At 38.4% G+C, this 13,958-nt stretch overlaps 1 protein-coding gene across 6 annotated transcripts in view; it reads left to right on the top strand.

Moving 5' to 3' along the window:
- Pds5b (PDS5 cohesin associated factor B) overlaps positions 1–13,958 on the top strand; it is a 161,326-nt gene that overhangs the window by 126,809 nt on the left and 20,559 nt on the right. For all 6 annotated transcript variants that reach the window (XM_057764240.1, XM_057764239.1, XM_057764238.1 and 3 more), the window contains exons 22-24: positions 6,950–7,018; positions 8,361–8,497; positions 10,735–10,858. In XM_057764240.1, coding sequence (XP_057620223.1) covers positions 6,950–7,018; positions 8,361–8,497; positions 10,735–10,858 — 330 coding nt within the window. The remainder of the gene's footprint in view (positions 1–6,949; positions 7,019–8,360; positions 8,498–10,734; positions 10,859–13,958) is intronic.

Raw genomic sequence — 13,958 nt, 5'->3', positions numbered from 1 at the left:
TTTTGTATCCCTACCAAAGTTTCCCCTTCTTTCTCTCTTCCCAGGCTCCCTACCCTATCCACTCCTCTTCTGCTTGTCAGAAAAGGACAGGCTTCCCGTGGATATCAGCCAGCCATGCTGTATCGAGTGTAGATAGGGGCAAAGGGTCCTAAAAGTCAGAAACAGCCCCTGCTCCCATTGTTAGGATCCCACAAGAAGATCAAGCTGCATAACTGTTATCATATATGCAGAGGGCCTAGGTCAGTCTCTTTGCGGCCCTATGAGCCCAGGTTAATCCGTGGATTTTCTTGTAGTGTTCTTGACTCCTGGCTCCTACAATTCTTCCTTCCCTTTTTCCACAAGATTCTCTGAGCCCCACTTAATGTTTGGCTATAGGTCTCTGCATCAGTTTCCATAAGTTGCTAGGTGAAGCCTCTCTGATGGCTAGACATCAATCTATGGGCATAGCAAAATGAACTCTCTCTCATGATATGAGTCTCAAGCTGGATCAGTTTTTGGTTGGCCTCTCCCTCTCAATTTCTGCATCATATTTACTCCAGCACATTTTTTTTTTTTTTTTTTTTTGATTTTCGAGACAGGGTTTCTCCGTAGTTTTTTGGTTCCTGTCCTGGAACTAGCTCTTATAGACCAGGCTGGCCTCGAACTCACAAAGATCCGCCTGCCTCTGCCCCCGAGTGCTGGGATTAAAGGTGTGCGCCACCACCGCCTGGCTACTCCAGCACATCTTATAGGCAGGATAGATATAGGCCAAAAGTTTTGTGGCTGGGTTGGTGACCTAATAATCCCTCCACTTTCAGTCTTTACTGGTTACAGGAGATGGTCGGTTCAGGCTCTGTAACCCCATGACTAGGAGTCATAGCTAGGGTCACCCTCAGATTCCATTTGTCTCTCCCAGTCCTCTCTCCCTCGATCCTCTCCCCATCTGATCTCTCCTGTTCCACACTCCCCCTCCAGGACCCCAACCCCCACCCCCAACAGCAATGTCTGTTTTATTTTCCCATCACAGTGAGATTCATGTGTCCCCGCCTTGAGCCCTCCTAGTTACTTAGCTTCTCTGAGTCTGAATATAGCATAGTTATCCTTTGGTTAACCTCTAATATCTACATTTAAGTGAGTACATACCACGTTTCTCTTTCTGGGTCTGGGTTACCTCACTCAGGATAATCTTTCCTAATTCCAACCATTTACCAGCAGATTTCCTGATGTCATTGTTTTTAATAGCTGAGTAATAGTCCATGTGTGAATATACCAAATCTTCTTCATTTGAGGGAAATATATATTGGTGGTCTAGTTTCTGACCATTACAAATAAAACTGCTATGAACATAGTTGAGCAAGTGTCCTTGTAGTATAGCAAAGCATCTTTTGGGTATATGTCCAGTAGTGGTATAGCTAGGTTTTGAGGTTGATTGATTCCCAATTTTTGGAGAAACCACCATATTGATTTCCAAAGTGGCTGTACAAGTATGTACTCCCACCAGCACTGGAGAAGTATTCCCCTTGCCCCACATCCTCTATGTTACTTGTATTTTACATCTTGGCCTTTCTGACAGGTGTAAGATGGAATCTCAGATTTCTTTTGATTCACATTTCCCTAATGGATAAGGATATTAAACATTCCTTTAAGTGCTTCTCAGCCATTTGAGATTCCTCTGATGAGAATTGTTTAGATCTGTACCCATTTTTTTAATTGGATTATTTGGTTTATTGATGTCTAGTTTCTTGAATTCTGTATATATTTTGGAGTTGAGCCCTCTGTAGGTTGTGGGGCTATATGAAGATTTTTTTCTGTTCTGTATCCTGCCATTTTGTCTTTTTGATGGTGTCCTTTGCCTTACCGAAGCTTTTCAGTTTCATGAGGTCCCATTTAGTAATTGTCGATCTTAGTACCTGTGAGATTGATATTCTGTTCAGGAAATTGTCTCCTGTGCTAGTGTGTTCAAGTCTGTTCACCATTTTCTCTTCTATCAGGTTCAATATATCTGCTTTTATGTTGAGGTCTTTGATCCACTTGAACTTGAGTTTTGTGCAAGGTGATAGATATGAATCTATTTGCATTATTCTACCTACCAACATCCAGTTAGACCAGCACCATTTATTGAAGATGCTTTCTTTTTTTCCATTGTATAATTCTGGCTTGTCAAAAATCAAGTGTCCATAGGTGTGTGGATTTACTTCTGTTTCTCTGGATAAATTCCATTGATCAACCTGTCTCTTTTTATGCCGGTATTATGCTGTTTTTCATTACTATAACTCCTCTATAGTAGAATTTGAAGTCAGGGATGGTGATACCTCCAGAAGTTCCTTTATTATACAGGATTGTTTTAGCTATCCTGGATGTTGTGGGAGGTCCTTCCGCTCCTCCAGCCAATAGCCGCTGTGATACCAGCCCATTGGGGCGTGGTCTCTTTCCCTTTAAAAAAGCGGCTACTTCCCTCCTCACTCTCTTTACTTCCTGCTCCGGTTCGGGCGACTAGACTTCTTCCTAATTGCGCAGAGGGCTGTTGTCTGGGACGGTGATCTGTAAGTTTATTCCCCTTTAAATAAATACCACCCTATTAATCACAATTCCAAACTGGTGCGGGATTGTTTATGACTTACACCTTCATCTGGCGCCCAACGTGGGGCTCGAACCCACGACCCTGAGATTAAGAGTCTCATGCTCTACCGCTCTACCGACTGAGCTAACCGGGCGGTGGTGGTGCACACCTTTAATCCCAGCACGCGGGAGGCGGAGGCAGGTGGATCTCTGTGAGTTTGAGGCCAGCCTGGTCTACAAGAGCTAGTTCCAGGACAGGAACCAAAAACTACAGAGAAACCCTGTCTCGAAAAATCAAAAAAAATAAAAAACCAAAAAAACTTATCAATGGGCTGGTATTTCAGCGGCTATTGGCTGGAGGAGCGGAAGGACCTCCCGCAACACCTGGAGCCATTTCACTGAAGGTGTTTATCAGCTGTAGCAGTTCCCTGGTAGAATTTTTGAGGTTATTTATGTATACTATCATATCATCTGCAAATAGTGACATTTAGACTTCTTCATTCCCAATTTGCATTCCCTTGGTCTTCTTCAGTTGTCTTTTACACAATAAAAATTCAAGTACTATATTGAATAGATATGGAGAGAGTCTTGTTCCTGATTTTAGTGGATTTGCTTTACGTTTCTGTTTAATTTGGTGTTTGGTATTTGTTTGCTTTAATTGCCTTTATTGTGTTTAGGTACATCCCTTCCATCCCTTATCTATCTCTCCAAGATTTTTACTATGAAAGGGTGCTGGATTTTATCAAGGCTTTTTAAGCATCTAATGAGATGGTCATGTGGGTTTTTTTATTCAGTTTATTTATATGGTGGATTACATTGACAGATTTTCATATGTTGAACTATCCCTGCATCTCCGGGATGAAACCACTTGATCATGGTAGCTGGTCTATTTGATGTGTTTTTGGATTCAGTTTGCAAGTATTTTATTGTATATTTTTGCATCAGTGCTCATGAGTGAAAGGTCTGTAATTTTTCTTTTTTGTTGAGTCTTTGTGTGGTTTGGGTATTAGGGTGACTGTGGCCTTATAAAATGAATTTGGCTATGTTCCTCCTGTTTCTATGTTGTGGAATAGTTTGAGGAGTATTGTTTTTTGCTCTTCTTCAGAAGTCTGGTAGAATTCTGCACTAAAACCATCTGGCCCTGGGCTTTATTTTTGGTTGGGAGACTTTTAATGACTGCTTCTATTTCCTCAGGGGTTATAGGTCTATTTAAATCGTTTATCTTATCTTGCTTTAAGTTTGGTAAGTGGTGTCTATGGAGAAATTTTTCAATTTTGTGGAGTACAGTTTTTGGAAGTATAACCTAATGATTCTTTGGATTTCCTTGGTGTTTATTATATTCCCCCCTTTTGTTCATTCATACATTGTCTTTTAGTTAATTTGGATAATGATTTGTCTATCTTGTTGATTTTTTTCTCAAAAGAACCAACTCTTTGTTCCGTTGATTCTTTGTATTTTCTTTACTTCTCTTTTATTGATTTAGGCCTGAGTTTGGTCATTTCCTGTCATCTACACCTCTTAGGTGTGTTTGGTCTTTGTTGTTGTTGTCTTAGAGCTTTCAGGTGTGCTCTTAAGTTGCTAGTGTGAGATCTTTCCAAATTCTGTATGAGGACAATTAGTGCTATGAACTTTCCTCTCAGCATTGCTTTCATTGTGTCCCATAAGTTTGGGTTTGTTGTACATTCATTTTCATTCAATTCTAGGAAATGTTTAATTTCTTTATTTCTTCCTGGATCCAGTGGCAATTCGGTAGAGAGTGTTTCTATGAGCTTGTAGGCTTTCTGTTGTTTGTTGTTGAATTTCAGTTTTAATCCGTGATGGTCTTGTACAGGGAATTTTTTTCAGTCTTCTAGTATCTGTTGAAACTTGTTTTGCAACTGAGTATGTGGTCAGTTTTGAAGAGGGTTCCATGAGATGCTGAGAAGAATGCATATTCTTTTTTGGGTGACATGTTCTGTAGATACATGTTAGGTCCATTTGATTTATAATGTCTACCAGACCCATTATTTCTCTGTTTAGTTTCTGACTGGATGACCTGTCCATTGGTGAGAGTGGAGTGTTGAAGTCTCACACTGTTAATCTATGGTGTTTGATGTGACTAACACATTTAGTAATGTTTCTTTTGCAAATGTGTGTGTCCATTGCTTTTGAGGCATAAATGTTCAGAACTGAGATGTCATCTTGGTGAATTTTTTTCTTTAATGAGTTTGAAATGTCCTTCATCTCTTTTGATTACTTTTGGTTTGAAGTCTATTTTATCAGATACTAGAATAGCTACTTCCTTCTTAGGTCCATTTGATTGGAAATTCTTTTTCCAACCCATTACTCTGAGGTAATGTCTATCCTTGATGTTAAGGTGTGTTTCTTGTATGCAGCAGAAGCATAGATCCTGTTTTCATATCCATTCTATTAACATGTGCCTTTTTATTCGGAAATTGAGTCCATTGATACTGAGGGACATTAATGACCAGTAATTGTTAATTCCCTTTACTTTGTTGTATGGTGGTGGTAGTGTTTCCCTTCTTTGGATTTTGCTGGTATGAAATTATATATTGCCTGTGTTTTTGTAAGTGTGTAGTTAAAACTTCCTTGGGTTAGTGTTTTCCTTATAGTACCTTCTGTAGGGCTGGAATTGTGGATAGATATTGTTTAAATTTGACTTTGTCATGAAATACCTTGCTAACTCCATCTATGGTGATTGGAAGTTTTGCTGGGTATAGTAGTCTGGACTGGTATCTGTGGTCTTTTAAAATCTGTAAGACATCTGTCAAGGCCCTTCTGACTTTTAGGGTGTAATTCTAATAGGTCTGCTTTTATATTATACTTGGCCTTTTTTCCTTTACAGCTTCTAATAGTCTTTCTTTATTCTGTATGTTTAGTGTTTTGATTATTATGTGACATGGGAACTTTTTTTTTTCCTGGTCCAATCTATTTGGAATTCTGTAAGCTTCTTATGCCTTTATAGGCATTTTCTTCTATGATTTTGCTAAATCTATTTTCTAGGTTTTTATTGTTTTGTTTTGTATTTCGTAGCAGCTCTGACTGTCCTGGAACTCTCTTTGTAGACTAGAATGGTTGTGAATTCACAGAGATCTGCCTGTCTCTCTCTCCTAAATGCTGGGGTTAAAGGCTTACACCACCAACACCCAGCTTGTGTTCCATGTTTTTGAACTAGGATTCTTCTCCTTCTTCTATTCCTATTATTTTTAGCTTTGGTTCCAGTTTTCCTGGATTTTTTGTACTAGGGGTTTTTTTAGATTTAGCATTTTCTTTGACCAATGAATTTATTTCTTCTATTGTATCTTCAATGCCTGAGATTCTTTTATCTCTTGTATTCTATTGGTGATACCTGCTTCTGCCGTTCCTGTTTGCTTACCCAGATTTTCCATTTTCACAATTCCCTCAGTTTGTATTTTCTTTATTGCTTCTATTTCAGTTTCCAGGTCTTGAATAGTTTCTTTCCCATGTTTGTTTTTTCTTGGCTTTTTTTTTTTTTTGGCATTCTTTAAGGGATATATTGATTTCTTCCAAGTTTTTGGTTGTGTTTTCCTCAGTTTCTTTAAAGGAATTTATTTTATTTCCTCTTAAAGACCGCTGTCATCTTAATAAAATTGGTTTTATGATCATTTCTGGTGCTTTGGCTGTGTTGGCATTTTCAGATATAGCTGTCATAGGATAGCTAGGTTTTGGTGGGGGACACGTTGCCCTGGATATTGATGGTGTTTATGCATCTGGGTTTGTGATGATTATAGGTCATGTTTATTGATTTCTGAGTTTTCTTAGTTGATTGGGTGTTTTGCTCCTTGGTATCTGTTTCCTCTTTGGTTTTCTGATCCTTGTGGCCTGGATTTCTGGCAGCTAGCATGACCTCTAATCTAGTGGGTAATCTCTGTCCAAGTTGGGAACAGGCCTTCTGTGGTTAACTTGGCCTTTGTTGTAGCAGTGGGTCTCTGTTCTTCTGTTTGGTGTTGCTTATATTTTGGCAGTGGGAATCTGCTGGGGTTAGGGGCAGGGCTGGGGTTAGGTTACAGCAGAGATAGGGGTAATGTAATGGGAGGGCAAGGGCGAAGGCTGCAGGTTGGGTTTTGTGGGGGAACAGAATCTAGGGAGGGGGCAGTTCACCTGGCAGGTGAGTCATTCACTTGTTCTCTTATTCAGTATATATTAATTGAACATAAGAATTCACGCTTAGCCGGGCGGTGGTGGCGCACGCCTTTAATCCCAGCACTCGGGAGGCAGAGGCAGGCGGATCTCTGTGAGTTCGAGACCAGCCTGGTCTACAAGAGCTAGTTCCAGGACAGGCTCCAAAACCACAGAGAAACCCTGTCTCGAAAAAAACCAAAAAAAAAAACCAAAAAAAAAAAAAAAAAGAATTCACGCTTATATTTTAATGTTTCTACCTTTTGTCTAGCTTCCAGGAAAAAAAACAACTAAGCTTTGGGTCCCAGATGAAGAAGTCTCTCCTGAGACAATGGTCAAAGTAAGTAACATACATAGATTTATTTGTCTTGGTATCTTCACTGTATCAAGTAATAGATGTGGGTATCTTTTAAAGTCAAGAATTTGCCTTTATTGTGTTATATAGTATTTCATATATTGTGAGGTTGTAGGACAATGACGTGCAACTCAGCGCCTTGTGAGCAGTAGCATATATAACCTAGTTTGAGGGGGAAAGATTTGAAAGCTCCTTCCATATTTCTGCTTCTTAGAAATTAGCCTTTTAATGGAGTGACTAGTGTCTTCTCCTGGATATACTTCTCTTCAGTAAAAATGCTAATCCAGATTCTAAAATTATCTTTTCTTTGGGATTTAATAAAAGTTTTTATTTAAAAAAATTAATAATTCTTGAATTTGGGTTTATACATAAGGAATTACTTGTTACTAAAATGCAGAGCATCAATTTATTAAAGTCATGTGATATGTGTCAACTTCATTTCAATGTATTTGTCAAGACTTAAAAGTTAGGAGCACATATACTGAATGTTGACTTTTTTATTTTTAAGAATTTCTTAGCACCCTTCTGGGCTCACTCCCACATTGTCTATTTGCCTCTTTCTCTTTGAATATATTTGGTTGTGCTCCGTATCTTGAATTACGTTAGTGTGTTGCTGCAGCCTCAGATTCTGATGTGTCTGCATGCTTGTAGAGCAGCCCTTCTTTGTTTGCAACTGTAGTTCCATCACTGTATGATACTTGTTGCATTTGGGTCTCAACATTAGCCTAAAGCAGCAGTCTTGTGTCATAGAGACAGCACTGAATGAGAAGACAGGCTATTTAGGCTGAGTGTGCGCTCACCAGGTACCCAGGAAAGGCATCTTTGGGACACTCTGTAATCGCACTGGTCAAGCTCAGTTTTGTTGTCTCTGTTTTTTAGAAAGCTGAGGTAAGTCAAAAAAACAGTACATAGAGAGGTATGTCAAAGACTAGTAAGTGCAGAAGTACTCACATCTTCAACATCATACGATGTCTAAAGGCCATATTAATTCTTAGGTAGGCAGGTGGGAACTTCCTCTGCTTAGGAAAGTTAGCATGATTCTAATTCTAGGTCCTAAAAGCTGAGGTGCACACTTGGGAAACATTAAAGTTAATAGCAACAAAAGAACTCATCTTTAGTGAAATGAGTTTTGTTTTGTTTTGTTTGTTCTTTTTTTGCCACTTTCCTAGAGGTTGAAACAACTCTTAAAAGACTGTTATCTTCCTGTATAAAGAATGGAATAATTTATTTTGTCTTAAGATGCATGCTCGTTTTTCTATTTTTTAAAGTTGATATGGAAATTCTTTAAACATAACAATGCTTATTGGTCAATTTGTCTTTTAAATAGATTCAGGCTATTAAAATGATGGTTCGATGGCTACTTGGAATGAAAAATAATCACAGTAAATCAGGAACTTCTACCCTCAGATTACTAACAACCATATTGCATAGTGATGGAGATTTGACAGAACAGGGGAAAATTAGGTATGTAGTTATTGTTTCCAGATACTTGGGTTGTATAGTGTTTCAACTCCTGGTGTAACTGTTATATGTTAGAATTTCTTTTTTTAAAAGATAATGTTAATTTATAGGTATACAGCTATTCTTATTGTAATATGATTTTACATGGTGGTTATTGCAATGTAACAGTCACATGTCTGATAGGGTTCTGGCATCTAGACACTGCAAGTATTTTAAATGATAGATCCTTGCTCTTTGTCATAGTCCATGTATAAGTCCTAGTACAGAGATCTGTCACTACTGTTTAACAAGTTTGCTAGTATCTCAAGGATAAAAACAAATTATTGAATCTGTTTCTAGAATACAGTAAACAAAAAATTTTAAATGTACTGTGCATGTTATTTAAAATACACATGCTGTTTTTGTTTATATGATGAAACATAATTTAGTGCTTTCTATTCATAAGTCCACATCTGTGGCCTCAGCTACCTATGGATCTAAAATACCCAAAAGGCAATTATTTTTTCTCTACTGAGAATGTATAGACTTCCCCTTACCATTTCCTGTACCATGCAGCATAGCCACTGTTTGCCTTGTAATCTAGAGCTGAATGAAGGTTTGTGGGGAGATTGTGCACAGCCCATGCAAAAACGATGTAATTTTTCTATGAAGGAATGAAGCATTGATTTTGTTGTCTTAAGGGTTAACTGATTATACTGTGATTGGAACTCAGATTCAGATCCTGAAGCTACATTCAAACCCTGGCTGTTAGCACTTTCTAGTTAGCTGAACCTAACCAAGTTACTTCAGCTTTTCAGTGCCCCCTACACCTACTTGTCTTAGCATACCACTGTGGTGCAGTTAAATATGTTAGGATATTTGAAGTATTCACAGAACTACATAACATATAGGAACATGGATGATAATAGGGATTATTTTATCAGCATTAGCTGAAATGTCAAGTTGGTCTCACAGTGCTGTTCAGTGACACTTCTTAGCAATCTAAAAATAGGAGAATAATTTCATCTAAGTTCTTTAATGAGAAAACAAGGCAGCAAGTGGTGGCTGCTTTCTACCTTTTCATCTTCATTCTCTTCTTCCATCTCCCCCATCTCCCTTTCCATTTTGATTGTGCTGGGCATCAAACCTATTTCCTTGCATGCTAGGCAAAACCCTGCACCACCATCCCAACCCCTAATATATTCTCTTGTATGTTTTATTCATAGTGTTCCCTGTGCCTAGAATTTAACAACACATATTTCTGAAGCGAGTTAATAAAAATAAAACTTAGTACTATCGAAACAGTTTATGTGCTTACCACTTTTATTCTAATTTGTTGCTTCCCTTCAGTAATTTAGACATGTCCATTATATATAATAAGGATATTTTGGTTTAAGAGTCATACTGCATTTGAGATAAATGTATATTGGTCAGTTCAGCCTGGCAGAGAAAATTCTTGGCATTGATACATTTAGTCTCAATTTATTAATTACATTGTTTCATATGTAGTTATTTATATTAATTATTCCTGCCTAAACCTAAGAACTTAAGAACATTGACAAATTGAAGCCAGACTACACACGTTCAAATTCAGATCTGTCATTTATTGATTGCTTTTATTGTGAGCCATTTCACATCTGCATGCCTATTGTAGTATTTTAGCTACTATACCTGCTTGTTTTAAGTTTAGTACAGTAATTGTGGTAGACAAGTTACCAAGTAAAGATATTCATGCTGGCCTGTGAGTAAACATCACACACACAAATCAGTAGTACTGTAATTAAAATTTAACAGGCAAGCCAACATACAAATAAATGTCTTCTGTTCCTGCTTAGCTTAGGATGTATAGGATCAGAAAATTGAATTACTTTAGTCGTAGCTGGCATCAGCTTATTTAAGAGACTTTGCATTGGTTGGGTTCTCTGAGAGCTCTGTGCTGTATGTAGACTGACTATTGTGGCCCCATATTGCAGAAAGTAGAAGCAATTTCCACCCCCCTCCATCTTCTTTGTAAGTCCTAAGAGCTTTGCCCACTTGACCTCATCACCTTCCAGAAAACTCTCCCCTGTAATACCACCTTGGCCTAGGATTTCAAAGTATGCATTCTGAGGAGGTAAAGAATGTTGAGACTTTAGGACTTTCTGCTTTCTTCTTATAGATGGTTATTTTAAGCATTAGATGAATGAGGTAAGAATGATCTACCCCACCCCACTCCCCCAGCACATGGAAGTCTTGCTTAAATTGTTTTGCTTCTTTTTTAGTAAACCAGATATGTCGCGCCTGAGGCTTGCTGCTGGGAGTGCTATTGTGAAGCTGGCACAGGAGCCCTGTTACCACGAGATCATCACGTTGGAGCAGTACCAGCTGTGTGCACTAGCCATCAATGTAAGGGCAGTGTCTAGTGGGGATACGGTCATGTGCTCTTGGGCTTATAGGAAGAACTTGCTACAGTAGCATCAGAGCCTTGAATGTTTGTTTTCTTTCATGAGAACCACTTGGGAGTTTTAAGTGGCATTTTGTTTCCTAGCATGGTGTATGTAACCCCATTGCTGTTCTTCTAGTCTGTAAATTTCCCACAAGCACTGGATGAGTCTTGCACTGACTGAACCATTCCTCCTTAAGGAGATGCAGGGCACTTGCTTTAAGACTCTGGTCACAAACTTGTCATCTGCTGGTCAGTGTACAGCCTTGCTTTCTGTGTGTCTGCTTAAGAACCCCTCATTTATATGCGTAGCTCTCTGATTAATACTCAACTCAGTGAACAAGCAGCACCTGCACTCACTCCTTCCTCGGGCTTTACTGTGGCGCTTGCATTTTTCTCTGAAAGGCACAGTGTGGTCTTGTGCTTAGGCTGCTGCATTTATCACTTGTTGGGAGCTGTTTAAATGTGTCACCAACAAGAACAACATTGTGCACAAGTGTGTCACCAGGTAGACCAGGGAAACAAGGCTGGGCTTTTCTCTAGGGGTGAGCACAGCAGGGTCCTTCTGTGTTTGATGCCCTGCACATCTCTTTGCCAATGACTAGGTCATTGCTACAGGTGTTGATTTTGGAAGTACAAATAAATGAGCAGACAAATTCCTAAGTATGAAATCTGTGAATAAGGAGGAACAACTATTATCAAAATTTCAAAAAGCTATGTTCCTAGGTTTTTATTTTTTAAGACTTAGGGTAGACAGTTTCAAGGTAGAAGTATTTAAAATAATTTTTTTAAATAAAGTAAATCTTTTAAAAGTGAGAATACACAAACTCATGTATCAGTAAATGTAAAGGCATAACTTAAGCTTGCCCCCCTGCGTATTTCTCTACTTGGCACAGAAGCCGTGACTCTTTAGCTACCTCCTGGTATTGAGTAACTGTCCTGCTGCTGCACTCTTCCACACTCTAAACAGTCTCCCACCAGGACTGTAGGAGACCTGTCTAGTGCTGGGTAAATGTCCCTACGCACAGTTCTCATCATGTTATTCTCCTAGTCAGACACATTTAAGAATTCATACTTGTTTGAAAGAAAGAAACAAAACAAAATGTATTTTATAACGTGACATTTAAGCCTCTATGGTGTTTGGATCTAAACACATACTTTCATGCATTTAATACTACCCTTATAGCAGTGGTTCTTTGGTTTTTCAAGACAGGGTTTCTCTGAAGCGTTGGAGCCTGTCCTGGAGCTAGCTCTTATAGACCTCGAACTCACAGAGATACGCCTGCCTCTGCCTCCAGAGTGCTGGGAATAAAGGTGTGTGCCACCACTGCCCAGCTATAGTAGTGGTTCTTAACTTGTGAGCCACGACCACCAGAAAACACAGCTGTTTATATTATGATTCATAACAACAGCAAAATCACAGTTATAAGGTAACTACTAAAATAATCTTATAGTTGGGGTCACCACAACATGAGGAATTGTATTAAAGCATTGCAGCATCAAGAAGATTGAGAACCATTGCTTTACAGTATACCACTCTTCATCTGTTTCATTTTGGTGAAACTGAGCACTTTTATTCATGCTGTGCTGTGTTGCCTCTGTTTTTTGTCTCACCCTTCCATCTCCACATAGCTGCATTTCTGTTTGGCAGTGAAGGTCCAGATGTGATCTTTCCCACAAGACTTGCCCTGGTTTTCTTAACTGGATGCAGTGTCTTGTTTTAATTCCCTCCAGATTTTATTTTTCACTCCTGCTACATATAAAGCTCAGCCTGTGCTTTTACTTTTTCTGTACACGTGGTTTGTTTTCTTTCTTGAGCTAAGGCTCTTTAAAGGTGGTATTGTTGTCTGTTTGAACGGACATTCAATGTGAAGGACTAGAAGTGGAATTATATGACAGCACATTTAATAGTTGCTTAGGTGTTTGGAATCTGAAATTCAGTTCATGAAAAATTTTACTTTGTGTTATTATGAGATATATTGTTCTAGATTCTGGAAGTGCAAAGCTGAATAAGTTATGGTGGCAGTCCTCCAAAAACAACAGCCTCTTAGAATAAAAAATACAGATAAGTGCTGATAATACAGTGAGGTACCCTACTTCTAAGTACAACTACGTCTAAGGTGCTAAAAGAAGTTTTAAGGATAATTTGTGTTCAGAAGGCCTCTGAAAGTAGACTGAGGTATGGTGAAGACAAAATCAACTTTGTAGTGATGAACTAACTTCAACTGCAGCTTTATATTGTGAGGCAAAAAACTGTAATTTTTTTCATATACTTAACCAATTTTTTGAAATTGAAAGTATAAATGTTTGCCTTTGTGAGAGTTTATTTTTGGTAAAACTATTGCTATTCCTTATTTTACATTTTATGTTAGTAGGGTACCTGTCTTCTTAATTTCCTAGTAATACCTCTTGAAACACCCTATGCATTCAGTTTCTCTCTTCTGTTGTTAATTGTTAGCTCCTTGTCTATGAACTAACAGTTTTATGTCACTAATCACTGAAGACTGGTAGTTTTGAAGTGATTGATAAGTTGGCTTTGTAACAAGTTTGCATTGGGTTACTAAGTGCTGAGCTGTTAGTGAGAGGGATAGAACTTTGATTAGGGATGTGTCTCAGTAGAAGGGTGGTGTGTCTTAAGTGGGATAAGTTTTAAAGAATGGTCTATTCACTGATGACTATGTTTAAAATAGTTGACTTTGGTTATGAAGTTTTAAATTGGCATTTTTGTAGTGAATTGGATATTTTCATAATAGATGTATATATTTGTTCCTTAGTACTGATGAAGGATAACTTTATTGAGTGTGTTAGTAGAAAGACTGAATTTCTGTGGGCACTTGAATAGTGTTTTTAAAGTAGTAGGTATACTGAAATTGAAATGAAATGAAAGGGAATATGTACTATAAGAACTTAAAGATAGGCATATAACACACCCCTACCTCAACTGCATTAAGCAGGCATAATGGTATCTGCCTATAATCGCAGCATTAAGGAGGCTTGGCTGGTAGGATAATGAGACCTTGTGTCAAAAAAACAAAAACCTGGGATTGGCAAGATAGCTCACCC

This window comes from Chionomys nivalis, chromosome 3, assembly GCF_950005125.1.
Source record: "Chionomys nivalis chromosome 3, mChiNiv1.1, whole genome shotgun sequence".
In the NCBI taxonomy this organism is placed as follows: Eukaryota; Metazoa; Chordata; class Mammalia; order Rodentia; family Cricetidae; genus Chionomys; species Chionomys nivalis.
This window is presented reverse-complemented; position numbering and strand designations above follow the sequence as displayed.